General features: G+C 50.6%; 1 protein-coding gene across 18 annotated transcripts in view; it reads right to left on the reverse strand.

Annotated features, from left to right (window-relative positions):
* Positions 1-294: 294 nt before the first annotated feature.
* NCAM1 (neural cell adhesion molecule 1) overlaps positions 295-24416 on the reverse strand; it is a 297606-nt gene continuing 273484 nt past the window's right edge. For 5 of the 18 annotated variants that reach the window (XM_072729794.1, XM_072729790.1, XM_072729792.1 and 2 more), the window contains 6 exons: positions 20442-20566; positions 17908-18088; positions 7854-8061; positions 6897-7013; positions 5114-5875; positions 1742-3626 (listed from right to left, as the gene is read on the reverse strand). In XM_072729794.1, coding sequence (XP_072585895.1) covers positions 3506-3626; positions 5114-5875; positions 6897-7013; positions 7854-8061; positions 17908-18088; positions 20442-20566 — 1514 coding nt within the window. In that variant the 3' untranslated portion in view covers positions 1742-3505. Of the gene's footprint in view, positions 3627-5113; positions 5876-6896; positions 7014-7853; positions 8062-12975; positions 15412-17907; positions 18089-20441; positions 20567-24416 lie in introns of those variants that run through there. The other 13 variants (XM_072729803.1, XM_072729804.1, XM_072729805.1 and 10 more) reach the window with 4 other exon arrangements.

The raw sequence follows: 24416 nt of genomic DNA on the forward strand, positions 1-24416 counted from the left end.
CTTGGGGGAGATTAAGGAAATCTTCCAAGGTTGACAAGAGAGTGGCAGAACCAGGATTTGAATGGAATCTTTCTGAATCTGTTGGCTGGCCATTCTAAAATGAGGATTCCCCTATCAATAGGAGAGAAAACAGTGGAAACCATCCTTCAGGCAACGTGAACTCAAGACATTGCGTTTAACTGACCTTGTTTACAGGGGAAAAAAAAAAAACAACCCACAGACCACTGGCATTTCCACATATGATTGATGTGACAGGCTCACAATGAATGGAAATAAATCCCAGTTAGACCATAATGGGGTTTTTTCTTTCAATTTTTATTGAACACAAGTATTCTGACAGAATGCAAAGTCAAAATTCTCAGTTAGTACTCAGTATTTACACCAGTGAGAATGGAAACAAAGGTGGTATTGATGTTTCACTCGGTAAAAAGTTTATAACAAGAGAGAAGGCCCCCAAAGTACGGAATGCTGGGTAGGGATGTTAATGGAGGTCGGAAAACCACCATCCAGACAGACAGCCTCGAGTGAAAGCCTGGGACGTGGAAGGGCTCCATAGAAAAGTGTGAAAACAGTCCCACTTCAGAAGCTGTACTATGTGCACTACGGCCCCCCAGGATTCAGAGACCCCGCGCGCGGCACCCGGGGTGCCCCTCCAGCAGAACTTGGCCATGCCGCTAATTATGTGATTACATATGTATGGCACATACACATATAGACACATAGACATTGGAGACTGGTAGAGTTGATCCCGCCTTCAAAAAAATTAAAAAAGGAAAACTATAAGCTTTTATCTCTTAACATAAAAGATAGAACATCTTGAAAATAAAGTGACTCTCTCTTTGATTTTAGAGAAAGCATTGCTCTGTTTTTTTTTGTTTTGTTTTGTTTTTTCTTTTTTTTTCTTTTTCTTTTCTTTTCTTTTTTTTTTTTTTTTAAAGAAAGGAAACCTCATGCGTGCGGAGACAAATCTATGTATAATGAAAGAGAGGCAGACCAAAAGCCAAAAGGTGGGCAGAGTCTTGGGTGCCAGCTAGTGGCGGAGCCAGGGTTCTGGGTGGGCTGGGGGGCGTCAGCTGCCCTGGGCCAGGTTGCTTGAGGGTCGGCTATACCTCTTTCTCTTCCTAACCATTGGAACCAAAGTCATTGTGCCTGGCCACAACCACTTGGCGTGAGATGCAGTCTTGGTGAGGTATAGCGTAGGCTTGGCTGAGGTCGTCAACGCCATTAACATCAGAAGATGAGCCACTGATTCCACCAGACGACCCAGCAGGTGAGACGAGCCCAACCAGGCCCTGCTGGGTCCTCCCGCCTCAGACACCCAGGAGCTCCCATTCTGCTGTGTGCTCAAAGAACTGTCTGCGCGTTACTCGTGCCTGAGGGCCTGTGCATTTGAACCACAGATTTGTGCAAGCCCTAGAATCAAAGGGGCCAGAGCTGGGTACACTGGATCCTCCATTTCCATCCCCAGGAGCTGAGAAAATGCAAAATAACCCCACATTTAGCAAATGACAAGACCATTATTTTTCACAGTTTGAAATTATAATCTTAGCGTATCGCCATTGATCAGACTGCAGAAGTGTCAGAACATTGGGGAGCACAGCCCACAGGACAGACTCGGGGCAGTCTTGCCACCCTCACCTCTTGCTGTTTTGTACCTTGGGAAAGGAATGCATGCCGGAGGGCTGAATTTCTGTTTCCTTAGCGTTATCTTCATCTTCTTCATCATCATCATCATCATCACTTTTCTTTCATTTTCTTTGTTTAAAGGCTTCAATTCCTTTTAAGAGTTATTATTTTTTTGTTTCCTGAATATTTTTTTTCTGAACTATCTGCTATACCTTCCACAACCAAACTATGTTGAAGTTTTATTTCAATACTATGACAAAAACACGTTTCACACTAAAATATTCACGCATCCACAGTGCACAAGCTTGCAGTTCTAAAGTAGAATGAGAAAAAAAAGCAAAATTTCTATACAAAGGGCTGGCTTTTCCCTTCTCCCCCCTCCCATCCCCCTTAAAGTTTCTGTATTTTTTTTTTCCCCACTTGGTTTCCAATCCAGGAAAGTTGTGTTATGACTCCAGACAGCAGGTTGGTTTTTTTTTTCTCTCTCTCTTTTGTTTCTATAAATGCTGCCTAAGTGAACAGAAGGCCGATGTTACTTTACTTCAACAGATTTCCAAAAAAAGACACTAATTCCCTGAAGCACACATGCTCTTCCGCTCAAATCTAGATTCTGAGCTCAAAAAGAAATTGTACGTATATATTTTATTTGGCTTTCTACAAAAAGGGGATGTTTGGGGTAAAAATGTGTGTTCACCAAGACCAGCCCCAACTATACAATCTTCTCTGCTTCATTCAACAAAGCCTAAAGAGTCCTTCAAAAGGAAGGACTCAGATGCCTGTTGGGGGGTAGACCCTTTTTCACAGATACAGGCAGGTGGTAGCTAATCAAAAAGTGGTCTAACCCCCCAGGAGATACAAAAAGGACCGAGAACCAAAAAACAAAAACAAAACCACTCCAGAACGAGATGGATTTTCACCTGAGCTGCACACAGGCAAAAATTTCAAATCAGAGGGGAGGGAGTTGGGGGGGGGGGGGAAGAGCCACTGTAAACAATCATATTTTGTAAAGTTGTCCCGTGCAAAAGCAAGCCTGTGATGACCCTACCCGCCTCTAGGCAGTGTTTCTAACTTAAAAAACAAAACAAAACAAAAAACAAACAAAAAAAGAAGGCAGCTATTTTACACGGACATTTAAACACAACCAAAGTCAAACATTTGTCAACTTGTAAACATTGGAAAACAAAGTTGGCAGAAAGGGGGAAAAAAAGAATGAGAAAGAAAAGGAGAGAAAAAAAGAAATCAGAATATTGCAAACTGAGATCTACCCCCAGAAGCTGCAATTTGGCATTCTTCCTACAAAACAAGAGTCTACGTGGGAATTGAATTCAGCTAGCAAGGGTGACACACTTTGCATACTGAACAAATACAAAGTGAACAGAAATTATAACTTATTTATGGGGCTTTACAGAGTTCAAACTCGACTCAAAGTATAAAAATAAACTCGGACTTTGTTCATTCGTTAGTCTTAGTATCTGGAAGTATTTCTCTGAAACTGGTCTGTGCCAATTGGGCAACACCAAGTGCGGTCTTCCTGAACCTAGATTTTTTTTTTCTGAGCTTCCTAGATTCTTAATTTGGGGTCCTTTTGTTTGATTCTTAAATGGTTTCAGGGAACAGAGTGTCCTAGTTTGGCTGTGGGTTTAACCTTTTTGTCTCGTTTTCTTACAAGTGAGTGCGCGCAGCAAAGGAACCCTTTCTATAAACCTACAAAAAGGAGATCCCATGTTTATGTGTTTAGTTTTTTTTTCTTTTAAAGGCAAAAGACACTAGAGGAATGAGATGTGTGTGTGTGTGTGTGTGCACATGTGAGATATTGGGAATGCTCTGGTGAAGCTGTGGTGTCACTTTTTACTTTGATCTGCTCATTTCTTGTCACCCATCATGCTTTGCTCTCATTCTCCTTTGTTTGTGTGGCGTCGTTGGGGACCGTCTTGACTTCGGCTGGCGCTGGCTTCGTTTCTGTCTCCTGGCACTCCGACTTTGCTTCTACTGGGCCCTTCCTGCGGAGAATTGGGAAAACAGCGCTGAGACCACAATCTGCAGTAACTCACCCTTCAGCCGGCCCCTCAGGCAGGGCTCCAGCTTAGAGCAATGGTCTCCATCCTTGGCTGCACGCTGGAATCACCTGGGAGCTCTAAAAATCAAGGAGGCCTGGGCCGTCCCCCCCAGAAATCCTGATTTAATTGATCTGGGCATGATGACTTTTAAAAGCACCCAAGTGACTCTAAAACGGAGCCGAAGTTGAGAGCCACTGAATCAGAGGAATGAGACCTTCCCTGTTCTGGTCCTAATCCAAAGCCGGGGGCCCAGGAGCCCAGTCCTTACCTGGGGTAGTGGAAGGGACAGCACATGCGGCCCTCTCCTCACCCCGACTGGCCGCAGGAACCGCAGCAGCTCAGCTTGGTATAAACGAGACATGCTGTGCTGGGTTCCTCAGCCCTGACTCCAGGGCCTCTCTGCAAACCACCTGGCTCTCGCCTGTCCTCACTCCCACCATATACTGTTCTGTGTTTAGGGTCAGAAGATGCTCTATGGGACTGAGGCAGCTTTCCACGGCATGACAGGCTAGAGTTGGCTGTCAGGCTGCACATGGGGACGGCGGGGAGTCAGAGGGTGGCTGAGTGGGCAGGGCCAGTGGAGTCCTACTTCCTCAGATTCTGGGGTCCCGGGGAGGGTCCCTCCCATTTCAGGTCTTGGTGGCAGCACAAAGCTCATCTGGGGCCCAGATCCTCTATTATAAAACACACAGAGGCTTTTCTATAAACACCTCGGTCTGGCTCTGCCTTCCTAAGTCCGGTCTAGGGGCAAGCGGCCTCAGACCCCAGCTCCGGCTGCACTCTGCCATCACAGCTAAGAAATCTGTTCACTTAAGGACCTTCCCTTGACCTTGGAGACGCAACAGTCATTCAGGGCTTGTGAGCTGAGTCTTCTCAGACACACCAGGTCAGGAGGAGCAAAAGTAGGTGCCGGTAGTGGGGGCGTCGTGGGCATCTGGTCGGAAGTGGCACAGGGCCTTCTGGACCACATCCTCACCCCACGGGGCCTCGGGGGCCTGCCTCATTTCCTCCCGCCCGGCAGTGCCATCGGGTGGGGCCCAGCCTGGCACTGGGTCACACACTGTCTGTCTGCGGCCCCGGGGCGGGGGGGGGTGGGCGGGAAAGGTACCTTGGCCTCCTTAGCTCCGCTCAGCTCATCAGCGGCCCCGACCGCAAGGGCCCCCACCCCCACCCCCGGGGGAGACAGAAGCCACTGCTCCATGGTGAGGAGAAGACGTAATTAATGTGGCCTAATTAGCGAGCAGGCGGCTGCCCCTGGGCCCCGCTGCCTGCCCCCGCCGCCTCCGCCTCATCCCAGCCCCCGGGTGGGCCGTCGCCCAGAGAAGCCCTGGATGAGGCTGAAGGCACATCTAACAGAACGGACACGGCACGGCACAAACGCACACCACACGGGACACCACCCGACGACAGCGGACAGAGAGAGGCCGTACTCGGTCTTTGCTGGTGCAGGCGACACAGAGCTGTCTGCAGTGGGAGGAGCAAGCGCAGGGGCCTGGCCACTGGCCCCAGCGGCGGGAGCAGGAGAGCCCAGGGCTGCAAAAACATCCTTTGCAAGGTCAATATCTGGGGTCTTGAAGTTCCCTTCGTCCATTTTAAAGTCCTCGCCCTGGGCAGGGTTTGTGGCGCTGACGGAGGCAGCCTCGCTCTTCGGGCTAGTGAGGCCCGCGGCTGCCTCGGTCGGGCTCTTCGCGGTGGCGCCGGGCTGGGCGGGCTCGGGGTCCGGGCCTCCGGTGCCGGGGGCCTCCTGCGGGGCTGGGGGGGCCTCTGCGGCGGGGCCCGCCTTGCTGGCTGGAGGGGCCTTGGAGGCCTCCCCCGCGCCGGCGGGGGCGCTCGGGCTGAGCACAGCCCCCGGGGGGGCCAGGACGCCAGAGGACAGGCTGCTGGCGGCGGGGGCCGAGGTCGGGGTGTCACTCAGGTCGACGAGGGGGGCGACCTTGGGGGCAGTGGCTGGGGGCGGGGAGGCGGTGGCGCCGCCGGGCCCCTTGGAAGGGGTGGCCTGGCCGGCGGGCACAGAGTTTGAGTCAGGGGCGGCCGTGGCCGGGGGGGCAATACTGGAGGTCAGGGTGGTGGTCTCACTGGTGGGGCTGTTCTGAGCAGTGGCAAAGGTTTCGGTGATAGTGTCAGAGTTAGCGGTGATGGTGGTGACAGAAGGCAGCATGTCCTCGACAGTGGCTGTGGTGTCGGCAGGCAGCCTGTGGGGAGGACAGGAAGTAGAAGAGAGTAGACGATGAAGCTCAGACGAGACAAAGAGGCGGGGGTGGTGGTGGTGGGGCTGCAGCCAAGGAGGGGTCGCGGGCGGGGCATGCGGGGACGTGCAGGCACGACACAGACCCACAGAGAAACGAGGATGGCGAGAGGAAGCACAGTGCCCAGGCGGGCAGAAGAGGAGACAGGAGACACAGAGCACCTGGCAGCCTAAAGGCACCTGCGGACGCCCCTGCAGCTCTCCGCGCTCGGGCTGCCTTCCCCTCCAGCCCCACTGGGGCCCTCCTGACCTCTGCCTGCACCCCAACTCAAGGAGAGGCCACCACTGCCGGTGCCCTCGGCCCCCAGAGGAACTGGGGCCCGCCGTCCTCCGGGGCTCCACGGGCAGTGATGGGCAGTCGGGAGGGAGGCAGACAAGGAGGGCTCCGAGCGGCCGCCAGGAGCCACGGGGTCTCCGGCCAGAGGTGTCGGGCTGCCCTTAGCCTGCACGCCCTTCAAACCCACAGCACTCAGGATAGCCAGCGGTCATCACAAACCCAGGGGGGCACGGGTCCTGCCTGAGGGTCCCCCGGCCTCCGAGACAGGAGGGCCGGGGAGCTTCACACGTCCCTGCCTTCTCTCACCCTTCTAGGAAGAACGCAGAAAACCCTAGAGTTCTTGAAGATCCTCAACAGAATCTGCTAAGCCTCTCAAAGCTCAGTTCCTCTCAGTGATGTTTTGCTCCCTTCGTCCATTTCCAGGATGTGTGTGTGACTCCAAAACAGGCTCTAGAGACTCCACTCGTCCCAGCAGCCCTTTCAGAGCCCCTACCGTCCCTTAACAGCACCAAGAATGCCTTCTCTCTAGGGAGAGAGTGGGGTCAGGCATCTCTGGCCAAGGGCTCCAGAACCTGGCCTACTTTGTTTGGCAGGGAATGGTGGGGTCAGAGGCATGGGAGGTGTGGGTGGGGTGATGAGGTGGGTGTGGGACTCTGCCAATGGAGAATGGGGCCCCTCCCCGCCCACATACTCGGGCTCTGTCAGCGGCGTGGTCTCATTGGGCTCCGTATGCTTCCCTCCATCATGGTTTGGGGTCCGCTCCTCCTCAGTCCGCACCTCCACGATGGGCTCCTTGGACTCATCTTTCCTGTGAAGAGAGTTGCTGGTTCAATCCTGGTTTGCTGGGGCAGGAACGGGCTCCTTGGAGAAGCCGGCTACAGCAGGGGGCGCATTACAAGCCAGGCCCAACTGCCTGAGCCTCAGCTCCCACTAGTCCTAGCTGTGCGACCTTGAGCATCTGATTTGCTCACCCTTCATCTGTAAAATGGGGTAAATAAGTCTCTATCTTGCTTAGCTCTTTAACGTTGACTGAGATATTGAGTGTGAAGTGCCTGGCACAGAGAAGTGCTCAGATAATCTGTGTTTATGCAGATTAAGTGCCTGACATGTGGTGGTGCTAATAGCTAACCCCTGCTCTGTCCCTTCCTGCCCAGAGTCTGTGAAGGCTCCTGCTAATTGGCTCAGGATCTGTTCCTCCAAAGATGGGGGAGGGGACAGCATCTGGCTCCTCAGCTCTCAAAGGACAGGACATTTTAACTGTTCTGTTGGTGGGTGTAACGTAGTGTCCAGGAAGAGCACCTTGCCCTGAAGCAGCTGCTCGATAAATATTTGTTGGGACACGAATGAATGAATATGTGAATGAGTGACAGCAAGGCAAGCATGTCTCTCAAATGTTATGGCAGGTCCCCTCCTCATTCAGCTCTGAAAATTCCCCTCATTCTGACCTATGCAAGGACTTTCAAACTTCTCTGAAATTCTAGTATGTTAAATGTGAGGTTGGGACCAAGAGTTTGCTTTTCCAACAGGTATCCCCAAAGGCCATGCTTTGAGAAACATTTCTCCCATGAGATGGCTCCGTAGCTGCCCACCCACCCCCAACCCGAGGCAGAGCCCAGACCCCAGCAGTAGCAAGTGGATCTGCACTCACGAGAAGGCGGCTTTGCCCTCCTCCATGTCCTTGCCCTTGGCTCCGGGCCCGGCCTTTCCACATAGGTTGACAGCGATGCACATGAGCAGGCCACACTTGTTCAGGAAGTAGCAGGTGATGTCCACGACCACCAGGAGCAGGACAAAGATGACAATGAGGATCCCCACGATGGCCCCAGTGCTCAGGCCTGATGTAGGGCTGCCGTTGGCTTGAGTGGGAGGGAGAGAGAGATGGCTGGCGGTTAATATGCTGACATCCAGACTCCTGGACCCTGCAGAGCACCAGCCCCTGGGGTGGGGGAGAGCCTACAGGACAAAGTCATGGCGTTTGTGTCAAGAGGGGCACCTTCCATGGATCCTTTCTACTACACCTTGGTGTTGAGACAACAGAGTCTCTTTGTATGTTCTAGAGGGTGAGATAGCAGGCCTATCGCATAGACCAGGGGACAGGGGCGTGAGGCGCCCACAAGTCAGGATGCGACTGGGGACTGGGAGCTGTGTCTCTAACCCTGTGCTCAGTCTGAGCTTCCCCCAGACTCCTTGTTCGCTGTTTTTCCTGGGAGCCTGCCAGCAGGCAGTGGTCACTGATTTTAGGCTAGACTGTGGTTCCCGGGAAGAGGGGAAGAGTCAGGGGCAGGGTCTCCACTAGGGAGGCAGGGAGTTCCCAGGGCTCCCTGTGGGCTGGTGGTGACATCAGGCACCTTGGTGTGCCTAGGATATACCCCACTTCCTCTCCTCTTTAGGAACAGCTCTAAAGTATCCCAACACTGGACAGTGTACACTGGCTTAATGGCTTATCCTTCATGGCCTGTCCTTCTTCACTGCACCCAGGGAGACAAATGAAGCCCATTTACTCTGGAGACATGGAGGTCTGCCCAGGCCCGGTAGGCAAGGTGAAAGGTTTGTGTATACTCACCATCTGGGAGCTTGGACACACTTGGACCAGACTTCAGGAAACCCAGTAGACTCACCCAGAGATGCACGTCCACACGGACAGGCACGCTCACACTCAGGGCAAAGATCCTCTGTGCCCACTACAGACACGCATTCTCACATCCAAGAAGTACCCAGCACTCCCGCTTCTGGCTGGGCTCACTTTGAATGCCTCGGCCTCTGTGTCATACTCCCCTGCTGTCCATCTATAATCCCTCAGGACTCTGAGGGACTGATGGGCTCACAGAAGGGCCCCAGGCTCAGCTCCCCAGGACCTCCTGTGACTGATGGGAGTTGCCTGAGGTGGCCTCCTGGCTGGTGACTCCCCCCCCACCCCGGTGTCCGGGAGAGCAGTGGTCATGCTCCTCAGAGCAAGAACCCATGCAGAGCTCTGCTCATAAGCCCATGTGGAGACAATGAACTCAGATGGAAATATGGGCATGGCTGCTTTGTTCCTCTTTTGGAAGGACAGAGCTCTAGAACTAGCAGCCCCACCCCACCACCAGACCTTGTCTGAGGCTTCTTGTGCTGCCGGGCCCCACTAGGATGATCCAGGTCTGCCCATTAGGGGCAGGAACTGTGGCCAATGCTCTCTGGGTCTCACTGGCCCTTTGCTCAGCACCAAACCAGGCATGGAGGCCTGCCAGCCACATGTCACACCAGATATTGGAGGAACACGGAGTCCGAGGTGACAGGTGCTATAGATGGGCCACATTCTTCTATAGATGGGCCACATTCTTCTTTTTCCATTCAGTCTGTGTCCCAGGGGACACTCCTCTGCCTGCCCGGGGGTCCCTGATCAGGTACCATGGAGCTTCTTCAGCGGTGCTCCTACCCCATCAGTCTTTGTTTCAAAGTTTAATTCGGGGTATGAACCACCAGCCCAGCATGCCAGAGAGGACTGCTCACTCACAGCTTAATTCGTAGTACCCATGGCACAGTTGGGTCTTAGGTGGAGAAGATTCTCAAATTCTTGAATATCTTTGGCTTCTCTGGGACCTTGGTCTTGCTTCCCAGCCTTTCCTTCTTGGGCTCGCTGGCTGGTCCCATCCAACCTGCACTGAAAACCCTAGCCTATCCTCACAAAGGCATCAAGACAGACAAAGGGCTCTGTGCTTTGAGGACCCAGCTCTGGCCACACTGCTGTCTCTGGACTTGGGCAGCAGGAGACAGCCGGCTGGCTCCTGCGGTCCCACTACAGGGGGTCTTTTCCCTAGCAGCTCACGAAAGCAGAATAAAGCATCCATTCTTCTCGAAGGTTCTTGCACATTCCACTCAAATAAGCAAAGACAGGCACGCAAGCCTTCCTGATCTTCAGAATCCCCAAGCTGTTTCCCCAAACAGGGAGGAAATATCAGCCTTGGGCTTTCTCTCTCTCCTGTCCCTGGGCTGGAAGCCGCTGCCACCTCCTGATGGTGCCCCAGAAGTGTCAAGTGCCTGCTTCCTGAAGAAGGAGTCAGAAGTATTTGTGTGAGGGGACAATGTTTGTGTTTTCGGACTCTGTGGTTCGAACTCTACATTCTGAGGTTTATACGTAAATATGGCTTTAGGGGACAAATCATATCCCTAAAGGGGACAGCAAACCACTGGGAGGTGGCTCCGTGTTTCTGAGAGGCAGCAGTCTTCCAGCTTATGTGCTAGACTCATCAGGCCCTGCCAGAGGCCAGTACCAAGGGCACGTAGTGGGAATACCCAGGAGGCAACAAAGTCCCCTGTGATGTGAGACGGAAAGAAGGGACACGCTCCTTCCTTATATCTGAGGTAAAACTTACACTCTGCCTCCCGGCCTAAAGGCCCCACACACGCTGTAGACTCTCCCACTCTTCTGACTGTTGTACCTCATGGCACTGGCCGTCTACCCCATCCCTGTGCTCTGGCCAGAGTCTTCACCCCACCTGCTGAACACACCAGCCCACCCCTGCCTCACAGCCTTGATAACCTCTTGCCTCCAACACTCCAGCCCCATAACCTCCTGGGTGGCTCTTTGTTGTCCTACAAGCCTCAGCTCAAATGTCACCATATCAGGGGGGCCCTCTCCCTCCATCTGCTCACCTCTCAACCAGTGAGGCACCTCTTCCAGTATCTACCACATTACTTGTTTTCTCTTTTACTTCTATCTGCCAGTTTCTGTTCAGTTACCTGTTTTTTATTTGGCTGCCTCTTCCGGAATGTTCTACAAGTGACTCTACCTGTCTTATATGTCCTCGGCATCTAGGACAACCTGACATAGGGGAAACATTCAAAGAATATTTGTCGAGAAAATGAGCGGGTGTTTAGTCTGGAGATGACGACGCCACCTCCGGATACCTACAGGGGTGTTGTGAAATGGGACTAGTACTCTTGTTCGGAATCTCTGTGGGGTGGGAACCATTGGATCCGGGTTAGATTTCGGCTCTCCTCGAGAAAGAACTAACAGAGTGTGAGCTGCTTTGGCAGGCAAGCCCCCTGTGGCTGGAGGCGTTCGAGCAGAACCTGGCCCACCCCTTGGTAGGAACACTGGAATGTTCTGGAAGAGGTCCCTGTGTGGGCCAGGGCCTGGGGTGCCGCTGTCTCCACACCTGTCCAACCACAAGAGCCTGCTGTCCCACGTCGCTGTCCAGAACACCCTGCGCACGGTACAGATCCCCCGCACAGCGTGTGCACGGAAGGACTTTTTCTTCAAAGACTAAAATACTCAGTAGGTCCCGTTTTTATTCATTGATTCTCATGATTTTATTTTCATGTGAAAAATAAACACTTTTTTTTTAGCATAATGCTTGTCCGCCTGTAGCGGAATTCCTGGGATGCTTTAAATTTAGACTCTGGGACTCCCCAGTTCTACTGAAGCAGAACCTCTGGGGCTGGGGCTTAGGAATCAAAATCTGGCAGAGCAGCCCGGGTGATCCTCACACACAGTAGGGTTTGAGGAGCGTGGTTCCCAGGTCCTGTTGGGACTGCCCTGCAATGACTCCCGCCCAAGGAGGAGCTGCTGAGTCTCACCTTGGGGACCTGACTTGCCATACAGACGGACAGAGAGCAAAGACTGTCCCCGAAGGAGAAAGGACCACCCAGTTCACCGTGCAGAGTCTAGACTCTAGGGAGCAAGGTGTGCCTTGAGCTACAGAAAACTCCAGGGAACAGAGGACAGCGTATTCAAGTCAAACCAACCTTCCCTGGCTCTCGGGGGACGTTACAGGACTGGAGTCCAGGAGGATGGGACGGCAAGGGGCAGCCCCTGTACCTTATGTCATAGTTTATAAAAGAGAGCCATAAAAATCTTCCAGGGGTCTATCTTTGCATGACCTTGCCGCTGGCCTCCCTTGACTGACTCACCCACACCCCTGCACGCAAAGAGAGTTTCTTGGGAGCAGCTCCTCCATGACCTCCAGGGTCAGGGCCCCCCAAACGGTGATGCTACGAAGGTGGGGCTGTCCATCTGCTGCGGAGCTTGGCATGGGAGACGACTGGACAGGGAACCGGCTGCCCCACGGCAGTGACCTACATGGGTCTTTCTTAGATGCCTCAAAATGGGGATATGGGTCTCACATTTTTACAGATGCCAGGTGGGCCTGAGTCAGTGTCACGGGCTCTCCGTGCAGCAGCGGTGCCCTTTCCACTGAGCTGGGGTTGCTGTTCATTGATGGACCCATACATGTCTGCTTGCTCCTTCCCAGAATCTGCCATTAAGCAGACAGCTGGCTGGTCTCCATGGCTTTTGGGAAGTGTCCTACTAAGTGTGATTATAAACAGAATAGGATTTGCCAACGAGATCCTTCTCTCACATTCTATCTATCACAAGGGCACTCTGCTGTGCAGCCTCTGCTGTGGGGTTTTAATGGGAGCAGTGAAATCAGGAGCCCCAGCTACAGAGCTGTCTATCCAGGCCCCGTGATGCACCCCTGACCCTGAAGTGACCACCTCCTGGTTCTGCAAAGGGACTTTCCCCTCTTCCTGCCTGCTGGGGACTAGGAACGTACAAGGAGGCAATGACCCAACGAGATCCGGGAGTTCTCAGGGCAGCTGAGCAAAATGTATAGCTCATCAGGAAAGGGAAGGACTGCCTTTGCTAGAATTCCAAGCAGCAGGCTACAAGTTTGGGGTACGATTTGGGGCAACCAAAGTTATTCAGGTGCACGTGAGGTGGGAGGAAAGGACTTCTGACACTTTGCAGGACACACGACTATTCAATAAAATCAAAACACGCTGGTGAGTTCACGTGGACTGTTATTTCTTTTAATAATGCAAAGGTGTAAACTTCATCAAGGCCTCGCTGATTATCTACACAACAGTGTTAGCATTCTTATTAGTAACAAAACGTGATCCAAACCTGCCATATAAATACTTCAGAAATGAGCAGAGAGACCCCGTGGCATGTGGAGTGTGAGCAGCACGGATAGTGCACAGCAGCAGGGGCAGCTGAGCAAGGTGGCAGGTGCTTCCTCCTGCGGGGGCCTCAAAGGGCTGCTATCTCCCGGGAGCCACTGGCGGGCTGGGGGCCACAGCTGAAACCGAGGACGGTGTCCAGTGGGGAGTGGATGTACCCCAACACTGTCTCTCGAAAGGCATCCTGTTACAAACCAAGGGCCCGCCTCGCCTAGGTGTGCTGAGGGAACAGGGCCCTGTCAGGCCCCCGTAGGCTTTGGGCTAGATCTCCAAAGAGTCCCTTCAGACACACTGACACTGTCCCTCCCCTCTGGGGCAGACCACCGAGATGGGCCCTCTGGGGTGAACATGTGACTTCTGCCCAAGATGTTACCAAGAGCATGCCAGGAGCCAGGAGGACAGGGACGGGCCACTTGCCCGACACATCTCTCCTTCCCTCGGCCTCCCAGAGCTCTCGATAGCTGACCCGGGACTCTCAGGCCAGGTCCGGCGGCACTTTGTGCCTCTCCTGGATGCTCTGCTTTATACCTAAGAACCCTGCCTGCTTCTCTTGTGCTGGTGTGAAGGCAGGTCAGGGACCCCGGGGAGAGGTTCGCATTGGGCCTGGGGGTGCAGACAGGGCTGGGGCAAGAGGTGCTACCTGCCTGAGCTGCTGGGAACAGTGCAGCCTCCAGGGTCTGCGCTCAGGTTCTGCGCTCGAGCCTCTAAATTGTGAGCGCTGGGGGCCACGGGCCTGTGCCATCCGACACAGGCAGCTCTGCCCCACACGTGGGGTCACTTGGGTTCCCAAAGGGAAAGACTAGTCTTCAAACATCAATTAAAATAACAACAACAAACACAACTAAAAAATAAACAAAAACAAAAATCAAACTTCTGTGGGATGTTCGGAGATGAGATACGTAGAATGATATGTGACCACAATGGAGGGAGGGAGGGAGGTTTTATTCAGTAGAAGGTCAGTCCCCAGGCGTGCACAGATGTTACTGAGCAGGATCCAGCCGAGTCTCCACATGAGACTTTAGCGAACACGCTGCGTTTCCCCTCCTGGGCACGTGGAGAGGCGTGGCCCTCAACCGTAGAGGGGCTAGCTGGCTTTCACCAGCATTTTTAAAATGTCCCTAAAGCCACCAATATGGGGGGGGCTGGAGAGTTCAGAAAGTAGGACAGGCTGACCGAGTCGCAGTGTGTAGACGCTCTGGGCTGGGCAGTCTGGGAGTCATCTGTCCCCTGCCTTCTGCTCTGGTGAGTGTGGGGGGAGCTGCTGTGGGACCCATGCCTGGCTCGCAGTAGATACTTCCAACTTGGGGACTGACGTTTACGTGATACTGTCGGACCACACGGGCCAAACTGTTGGCTCTGTGCTGGCCTGTGGCTCACTGCCATGCGGCCCGGATCACTCTGGCTGAGAGGCACCCATCTTACCAAACTGACGGGTACAGGGCACATCACACGTTGGCCCTGTTTGCAGTGCCAGCATAAGCTGCTGGTTGTAATACTAGGACAAAAGTGCCTCCCAGAACATCTGATCAGCCTTCAGAAAATGCCTAACCAATCTATTTTCTTCCACTGTATGGGCAACAGGGTGACTTACTTTGCCCATCGTGCCAGCAAAATGCTTGGGTGCATCCCAGTGGTTGGGCTCCCTTACCCCGGGCACTTCAATGCGAGCGAAGCCAACTACTTTTCGAAGGTGAAGGGGGAGCATGGAGTTAGAAGGGTGGGGAGCACGAGGTGATTTGAACAATCTGATGCAAGCTTTAGGAGGTACTCAGACATTTTCCTCTGCTACATCATTTTCAGGTAAGAACAGAAAAATGCAACAAGTAGCAGATGTGCAGAAACTTCTCTGTAAACCTAGCATAACGCTTTTGAAAAAAAAAAAAACAGTGTTTAAAGAAAAGCGCTCCCAAATATTTTTGTACTGCCATTAGAAAGGGGCAAACTCCTCATGAAGTGGCACAAGAGTATCTGTGAATGGTAAAATGTCTGGAGGTCCAGCTTTTTCCAAACGCCAAACCTTCCTCTTCCACACAGAATGCTTGGTGGCGTGGCCGTGGCGGTCCTGACAGGTTCTTCCAAGGGGGGGCACTGATCATTCTCATAGGAACTGGGCATTTAAGCAAACTTAATTTTTTTGTGGGTGTATGTGTGTGTGTGCGTGTGTGCATGTGTGTGTTCAAGTTCCTAACAGAGCAAAAGCAGAGTCACTGCAGAGAGAAGCAATGAGACAAAAGTGTAGGACGCAGAGCAGCCTCCCAAGGTCGCTGCAGGTTGGAGCAATGGGCGCCCAGAGAGAATGTGGTTGTTTAAAAACAAATGTGGCAGTGGGGATGCCCCAGTGGCGGACGTCCAAGGTGAGATGTGTGACGACAGACACAGGAGGGGGAGGGGGAAAAGGAAAGAGAAGGTAGAGACAGAAACAGAGAAAAAAAATAGATAAAAAGAAAAAAAAATTAGGTCAAATATAGAAAACGCAAGAATCAAAGGTTAATTCAACTTAGTAAATTAAACTGACAATGGTTAGAGAAGAATTCAGTACGGTATTAATACCATAAGGCCAGTTCCGAAGCTCAGCAAGGCCAGAAGCAGCACAGCAGGGCGAATTCAGGGGGTTAGGGGTCAGCGAGCAAATGAAATTCAAGTGAGAGAACAGAGCCTCTGCAGTCAAATACAAGAGTGTGATTAGGAGAGTGTTACCTTTGAGTAAGGTCAGGCCTCTTAGGTACAGTCATCAAGCCTCTACACACAGCCTCCTAGCCTCTAGAGCTTTCTACATGTAGCAGTAGAGATGCACCATATGCAGCAAACTGCACAGGGACAGGGCGGGGAGGGGGGCTTTCTCAGCCATAGTCGGACTCCTCCTCCTCGTGCACCACGCACCCCTCACCTTCTGCCTCCCCGCTGACCGCACAACCCCACCAAGAACGCACACCTTGGAATTCACAGGTTTTGTACGAAGATCCCCATCAATGGCCAGGAAGTCCAAGCGAGCACAGAGCCGCCTCCTCCTAGGATGCGTGCGGTGGAGCCCCCGAGCCCCTCCAACCCTCTTCGGCACCTGGTTGCTTGAGAAGAAGGACTCCGATATCTCCACCTCCACCCAGAGGACGAGATCTTCTCCTGTTTCTGTGTCTGACTCCCCATGTCCCCAGCTGCTCCAACCCACAAGCTGACGCGGGAGGTACTGCGCACGTGAATGCGGCACGTCCAAGCGACCTGCCTGTGTTGCTTAGGCCGGGCAATGAGTGCCATCGGAAATCTCTCTCGCCAGAAAGGGGCTGCTCAAGCCTGCCATTCCCCCAGCTCCTAAGTGTCTCACAAAGGCTGAGCAGAGCCAGACACATTCCAGACTATCGATTTCAATGAAGAACTGGCCAAAGAACATGAAGGAAGAAGGGGCACAGGATGGCAGGGCCACCTCTGTTTGGACATCGTATGAAGCAGTAGAGAGAACACTTTTTGCAGCCACGCCCATGTGCCTTGCCTTCACCACTGACCATGTGCACTATGGGGCCTCCCTGAGGGTAGGACCAATTGAAGTGTCTCACCTGTGGCTTAAGACCCACTTGCCAGCTCCCTGAAGCCCCCACATATCTGTCAGACACACACATTCATGCACATTCGACCATCGGGAACCACACACTGGTCTCGCCTTGTTGTTTCACTAACCGACTTGCGCACAGGCAGGCCTGTGTCCTAGGCAGTCATACCCTTCTGGTCTCCCACCCACTGGGAGGCACCATTATGACACCTGAGCAGAGCACCTGGGCAAGCACTGGAGACAGGACAGGCATGACGGGGCCACACCAAGGCAGCTGGGAGACTGGAACATCTTTCTACCATGCTTGACCACAGCAGTTTATGGGGCCCCCTGTCAACAGGCTGCAGCTCTACGGTCTATGCCCCCCTCTCCTTCCTGTGGCCGGCACTCAGCTGATCTGGAAAAGCACAGAGTTGAAGATCTCTTTCTGCTCTGAAGGTTTAGTCAATGAGGAGACTAACTATCAGTGGCAAGGTGGCTAGGCCAGCAAGCAGAACTCTCATTTGTTCCCACACTTGAGTTGGTCCTGGATCCCCAGAGACAGGTCTGCATCTCCTAGGAGAACCGCTCCCGTCACAGTCTCCAGCAGACTGGACTGCCTTTCACGGATGGGGTTTTCCAGCATCTACTTTCTTCACTTGCTCTGTTTCAAGTGATTCAATTTAATCTTTATTTTAGCTGAGAGGCCCTTGGAAGATAGGATTTTTAACTAACCGAGCATAGTCTCTTCCTTCTCTTGGGGTCCCCATAGAGAAGAGATCTGGACCATGATTGTGCAGGAAGCAAGCATCAAATAGAAAGCGCTTAAAAACAATTAGGTGATCCTGGTATGAAATGGCAGAGGATAGACAAGGTCTCAGAAAAAGATCCTTACTTAACCAGCCTCCAAGGTTTGGCTGGAGCTGGAGCTGTGTTTTTTTTTTTTTTTTCTTCCCCCATCTGAAGGTTCCCACGGACTGGCTTAGCATCAGTCCCTCAAGGCTGAATGACACAGGACCATTGCCCCAGGATGCTTGGCCAAGCCTTCCTGGAGGGTCCAGTACATCTCAACCCACTGCACAGGTAGGTACAGAGCAAAACTAAGCTTTGCATGGGCAACCAATCATGAGGATGGCTGGAAGCAAGCAAGTCATCAGGGGCTGGTCAGGCACATTAGGAGGTGCAGCATTTGTGCATTAATTCAAAGCGGGAAACTCACAGAAAGCAGAGGCGGTCATACCTGGGATGGCTGTTGGCTGGGCTGAGGTCCTGAACACAAAATGAGCCGCCTTGGACTTCCCCTGCTGGTTCTCGGCTACCACGTAGACCTCATACTCTGCATTCCAGTCCAGGGACTTGAGCATGACGTGGTCACTGCCAGACGGGAGCCGAATCTCTGGTTTCCACTCAGAGGACAGCTTCTGGGAGAAACCGGCAGGAAGGACACAAGACACCAGGACAGTTTAGATGAAAATGCTGCTGAGGCCAGCTTCAGGGAGTCACTACTAGGGGTGCAAAATAATAAAAATAAAAACCAATGATAGGACAAGGTGTTCGTCCTCTACCAGCCTGAAGCCCCCTAAAGATTTTGCTGGTCAGGAGGTCAACCTCATGTGTTCGCAATCACAGCGACAAGATGGCAGGTGGGGCCAACCCTCCAGTCCCATTGCCGTCAGGGCACACAGGAACCTAAGCGGGGACTGTCCCCCCAGCTACAGTCTGGAATGCACAGGCACATGGACACCTCAGGAGAGTCATGCAATGAATATGCGTCTGGTCCTATTTCAGGATGTTGCTCACTCTCAGGTGTGTGACTCACCTCCCTGACATAAGAACACCGCACAGATTCATTTTATTAAAAATAAAAACTGTCTTTTGTTGAGTGCCTACTATGTGCTGGCCTGGCCCTAAAGGGTTTCCTGAATTTTCTCATTGTATCCCTACAAACCCTGCCTGTGAAGGGCTTTGTCAGGCTGCACGGTTGCTTGGCTGTATGTCACCAGGGGCCCAGTTTTAATTTAAAACAATTTAAAAGAAAGAAATTCAGCTGTCTACGTCTTCTCTCTCTCTGAAAGGCTTCTTTCCTTGGCAAACTCTATGAAAGAGGCAACCAGAATACAAAGCAAATATTATGTTAAACAAAAATACTAATAGCATATAATAATAATATTTAGCAAAGATTGAGTGTTTGAAGTGGAAGAGAGAGGACAGGTAAGGTTGTTGAAATCTAACGTATTTCAGTGTTCTGTCCCCATAGTCTTTTTAAGGCAGACCTGCCGGCACAGCCATTATGGCTCTTCTGCAAAACTGGTGTCTCTCAGGTAGCCTCGTATGGGAAGTGTCTCCAGCACCAGCCAGCATCTTAGCAGTGATTATTACAGTTACCATGTATGGGGAGGGGGGGGGGGTTTCATGCGTCAGGCACATTTCAGGTTCTTTGCTTATATTATAACTAATCTTTATAATAACTCGATAAGTCATTTTATTCCCATTTTATGTATGGAGAAATGGAGGTTTTTGGAAGACCTATTGAGGGCACAAGCTGGTAAGTGGTAAAGCTGAACCTGGATCCCATGTCTGTCTGGATCTCACACTAGCATAATAAGGGCCAGAGGCAGCCCACCTGACCACATGTTCACTTCCCATGGGCTGTGCTGGGCTGCCACTCAGTCCTGGTGTCCTATTCCACAGGGAGGAAGCCACAGGGACCTCACATACAATGGTGCTTCTAGGCTGGGCCTTAGGGAAGTCAAGAGAGGTCCCTCCTCCGATGTCAGCCTCATGCCTGGCTTCCCAGTTAAGTGGGGAAGGGCTGAGTGGTCTACCCAGCAGTTGGGAAGTATGCCTGGTAGAGTTCTGTGCTGTAGTGACTTTCCACTCAGCCTAAGCAGGTAAGGGCTCACGCATCACTTCAGTGGGGGCTGATCAAAGAGAGGGAGTAAGTCAACTTCCTTGAAAAATCCTTTCTATTTGAAGAAAGAAAACTGTTCTCTGGTTCATTATTTCCTACTGGTAAGAAATCCTAGCAAGAGGCTATTCCCAGTGCCCAGACACTGCCTCTAAATCTCTCAGTGACTGATTGTGGTGGGCGTAGCCGAGTATCACTCTAAAACTAAAAAAAGTGAGAGTGATTTTCATCATGGGGGCTGGAGGTGAAAGGAAAAATGACAGACAAACCTTAAATGGTAGGCAAACTATCTAGAAAGAAAGGGTTTAGGGCCAAGCTTGCTGTGAGCAGGATCAGAACAGCTCAGGTCGGGTCTGAGGGGCAGGTGGGAGCTACATTTGGGGTGGTAAGGCAGCCAAGGGCAGGGGCAAAGAGCCCACTGTCTTCAGACAGACCTGGATTTTAACTCTGCTCTCCTAGCTATGAGAGATCAGGGTTCTCGTGGGGACAAAATGCACATGATCGCAGTGCCTGGCCGTTGACACACACTTTGTCAAACGCACTGATTATGAATATCAGTATATTATTTCAAAAAGTATCAGATAATGGCAAAATCACTTTACAGAAATTTCCAGAAGCATAAAAACCGATCATGGTATGCGTCTGTCTCCACCACAATCATTTTAAGGGTTTCAGAAGAGTCCCAGGGCAGACGTGGCCTGATGGCTGTAAGTCAATCTTGGGATTTAAAACCCTGACCAGGGCCCCTGAGTCACCTGCAAGACACAGGACGTCTCTGCCAGCTTGGGCTCCGCACCTTGTTGACATAACAAGGTGGGTATCAGAGTTGCAGAGATGGGGGTGGAGACAGGGCAGGAGCCACTCACCGCTCGGTACTTGACCAGGTAGTGTCTGATGGGGGAGCCGCCGTCATCCTGCTTGATGAGGTTCACCTTAATAGAGTTTCCATCCTCGCCCATCTGCCCTTCGAGCTTAGGTGCACTGGGTTCCCCTGAAACAGCCAGTTAATTCATGTGACATTTTCACCCACAAGAGGAAAATCTGATCCATTAGAATGGGATGTAGTGGTGGGGTGGAGCTGGGCTTTTTTTTTCTTACTTTCTCAGAAACTCAAATGGTTAAGAAGCAATAAATATAAAACTTTGGGCTCCAGTTAGATCCATCAGACTTAGCCCCAAACTGGGAGTGTCTTTTGAGAATGTTCTGGGAAACCCTCCCTAATAGTACAATCCTTTTACCATTTTAGAAACAGGATTTTTTTTTTTTAATGTCTCTCACTCATACTTGCATTTTCTTTTTGCTGCTCTTACAACTGCAGATTTAACTTTGATGAGCCTGATACATTTTGAGGAACAGACTGAAATACAAGAAAATGTGTGTAAGCACTTAAGGAGAAAACTTACACCCACAATAATAATTCTTCAAAAAGCGGCCAGTTTCTTCCCGGGACATATGATTCATCCTGGGGGTCCTGAGGGACCCATCCTTAACAGAGGTGGAATGATGCCACATTTTTGTGACCCGCTTTCCATGAATTAAGTTCTATTACTTAGATTTATTGAAGAACATGACAAGTTTCCAGTTGTGCTTAAATAAAGCCCAATCTGCCATGGGCAAGGCTCCTGTAAGCATCCTGCATTATCCCTCAACCGCCTGAGTGATAATCCTTGGCATCTCGTTTAAAGTGACAATCATTAAAATCTTTTTGTTTGTGCAGAGAGAGAGGGGGAAAATTGCCTTTAGCATTTCTTAACAGAAAAAAAGTCGATGTCTCTGTTTGCAGTATATTTGCTCAGCTGTGAGTCCAAGGTGGGTTTTTGTGGGACAAACTACCAGGGCTGGGATGGTTCTTCTGTGAGTCAGATGCTGCTTTACATTAGAGAAACTATTTCATTAGTGTGTGCTGAAAGCAATGAGGTGAGATAATGACATAAAAAGTTGAAATGAAGATTTAACACACTTGGGAGTCCTGCACTTCCTCTGAGGATGCAACTGTGTCTAGTTCATGGCCTCAGACAGAAACTTGGGAGCGCTTATGAAACAGTTACTCTCTGGGTGGGTTGTCCCGGCTTGTTCACTGGTGGATAGAATCACAGACATGTGACCGAAAAACCAGAAAGGTTTGTCACCAGGCTTTGGACCTCATCGCCCCCAAGTGTGCTGCTGGCCATTTGTGACAAGGCTGCTGGCAAAGCCAACTACTTTGGGAACCTCACACTGGCTACTGGTCCTGCTCCCCACTTTGAGACAAGAAGGAACCAGAGATGGAAAGCCAACGACAGCCCTTGCTACTCAGCCTGGGCCTGTGGCACACACACCCCCCCTCCCCCGGGAGCCCGTTAGAAATGCAGATTCCATTTTAACAAGATCCCAAGGTGACCCATGTGACATTTAAGCTTTGAGAAACCGTTGTGATGGGGACACATGGAAGCTGTGACCAGGAGGATGCATCGTCTTAAATGTCTGAGGGAGAAGGTGTTTAGGAAAAGTTGTGCTTGTGTTTTTTTTCCCCCAATCCATGATTAAGGAAAAAGAAAACCAAGAGTAAAAAAAGACAATGATAAGGCATTAGGCAAAGACTTGTCCTGTTTTCATGCAGCTATCTAGCCGCTGTTCCCAACTCTTCAGTGGAAAATATTTAGGAATTTGGTTTAGATAATGTCAAGGTGGGCATAGTTTTCAATTCTCTTAGACTACTCTAAGTCTTAGACAAAAATTTAGTAATGTCTTACTATACATATCCAGTGCTAAGCAGAAACTCAAACAAAGTGGAGGATATGTCAGAACGGGGCAGGTATGTAGAGTCACCAGTGCTGAATAAATGGGAGTACAAGGCACAGTAGAACTTTACAATTCACATCTCTGAAGTAGGGTGGCCAACTCATTCTGGCTGGCCCAGGCCTTTCCAGGTACTAACGCTGCAAGTCCTGCACTCTGGAAAAATCCTTAGTCTCAAGCACACTGGCATGGTTAGTGGCCCGAGACTGAATGGGGATGGGCATTAATGATGACTTTTGTATTCAGAATCACAATACTGATTCTGTGATGGTCTATTTGCCTTAAGAAGGAGGGAAGGAGGTGGCATCGGTGGCCCTTCCAACACATTCACCAGGCAAAGACCCAGTCCCTTCCCCAAGGCCTCCTTGGAAGGTAAACAGAGATGAATCCACTGGGACTGTGCTGGCTGCACTTTCCCTATCATCCCCTTTCAGATTTGAGCACTATGGGTTTCAATGCTGAATCAATACTGCAAAACATGGGACTTTGCTTTGGGAAGAGTATCTACTTAGAAGAGTTGCTCTCTTTCATGTTTGTTGGGATCCCTGTAAAACTGAATGTTTAGATAAGCCTTTGCCTCACTGTCCACATATACAAAATATGGCCCCTCCGGGGCCTCTCTCTAGCTCTGCCAGCACTGTGACCCGATGAATGTCACTGGGTTAGGGTGAACTACCCAAGAACACCTTGGCTATTTTCGCAACACTGTGAAAGATGCAAGATAAGGATGTCTTGCCAATTTGAGGGGGATGCACCCTAAGAGCAGTAATTCCACATCTTTAGAGCATAGGGTTGCCCCACTCCCTTTTTTTTTTTTTTTTTTGCAATTTTAAAAGTTACCCTCCCAAAAGTCCTATCTTTGAAGAGAGATCCCAACTCTCTTCAAACACCTCTGAACAAAAATCTGGCCCAGGAACTTCTGCAGAAACCAACAGCCCCAATGAAATTAGCCAAGTCTTATCTTTGGATGTGTTTCCGAAAAAGATCATGGGAATCATAGAGAAATCACTAAAAACTATACCATGGTTAGAACACAGTTCTAACACTTACCAAAGCTGGAACGCTATAAATGGCTACCATTTTATCAGAGTGATGACCACGTTATTCTGACGTGTATTACTTTCTCATAGAATGTAGAGCATATCATGTCATGTTAAGGTGTATCATTTAAAATGCTTTAACTATGATTTACTCAACAAACGTTTACCTAGTACCCACCTTCTAGGTATCACGTAGTCACTTAGGCACTGCAGTTTTAAAGGTAAATAAGGTTTTGTTTGCCAAATGAAAAGAAAAAATTGACTTATGGTCAGTTCTTTAAAAATAAAAAACTGTGGGGTCCTTGTAAGAAAGCATAACCGGTCCTGTGACAGTTTTCTACAGGAAGATTATCATCAACTAGCACCAGAGAGATTCTGATCCACCTTGTAGCTATGAACTTGCTATAGTCTCATAAAGGTGTAGAAAGAGCAACGTTTGTTTAATGAATTGTCTTATCCATCTTCAAATGTTCACTGCCTGTCAGTGTTTCTAAAGACTACAAATAAGCGAAAGAGACTGCTTCCTGAGCTCTCGGCGAGGAGGCTCCAGCCATGCCCTGGCATTCGGGAGGCTTGCTGCTTTACTGAACACATTAGGAGAGGAAATTATTTAGAGGGTCCCAATGTGCACTCTGTTCTGAAATGGCTGCTCTGATTGAAATCATTATGGGTAATTTCAGCAAAACCAATATCGTAATTATTTGTGAATGTTGGTTTGAGATTCAGCAGCAATCGGTAGGTTGCTCCAAGAAAACCCCTGGGGTTAATTACACCTTCTGAATTTAGCTTCAGCCACGAGTCAAATTTTCCCCTCAAATATTTTATGTAAAGAATAAAAACAGCAGCACCTTCAAAATAAACCTTGCCGATAACAAATATAAAATATTAGGCAGCCCTGGTATTTGCTAGAATGTAAGTCATGTGTGCAAGAAAATAGGAAGGTACCATAGAGACCGCATACAGTCAGAAATGTTACAGACAGGTCCTATAAATTCCCCGTAGAAATCATAATTGAAATGTGTA

The sequence above is a fragment of the Vulpes vulpes genome, chromosome 12 (genome assembly GCF_048418805.1).
Source record: "Vulpes vulpes isolate BD-2025 chromosome 12, VulVul3, whole genome shotgun sequence".
NCBI lineage: Eukaryota > Metazoa > Chordata > Mammalia > Carnivora > Canidae > Vulpes > Vulpes vulpes.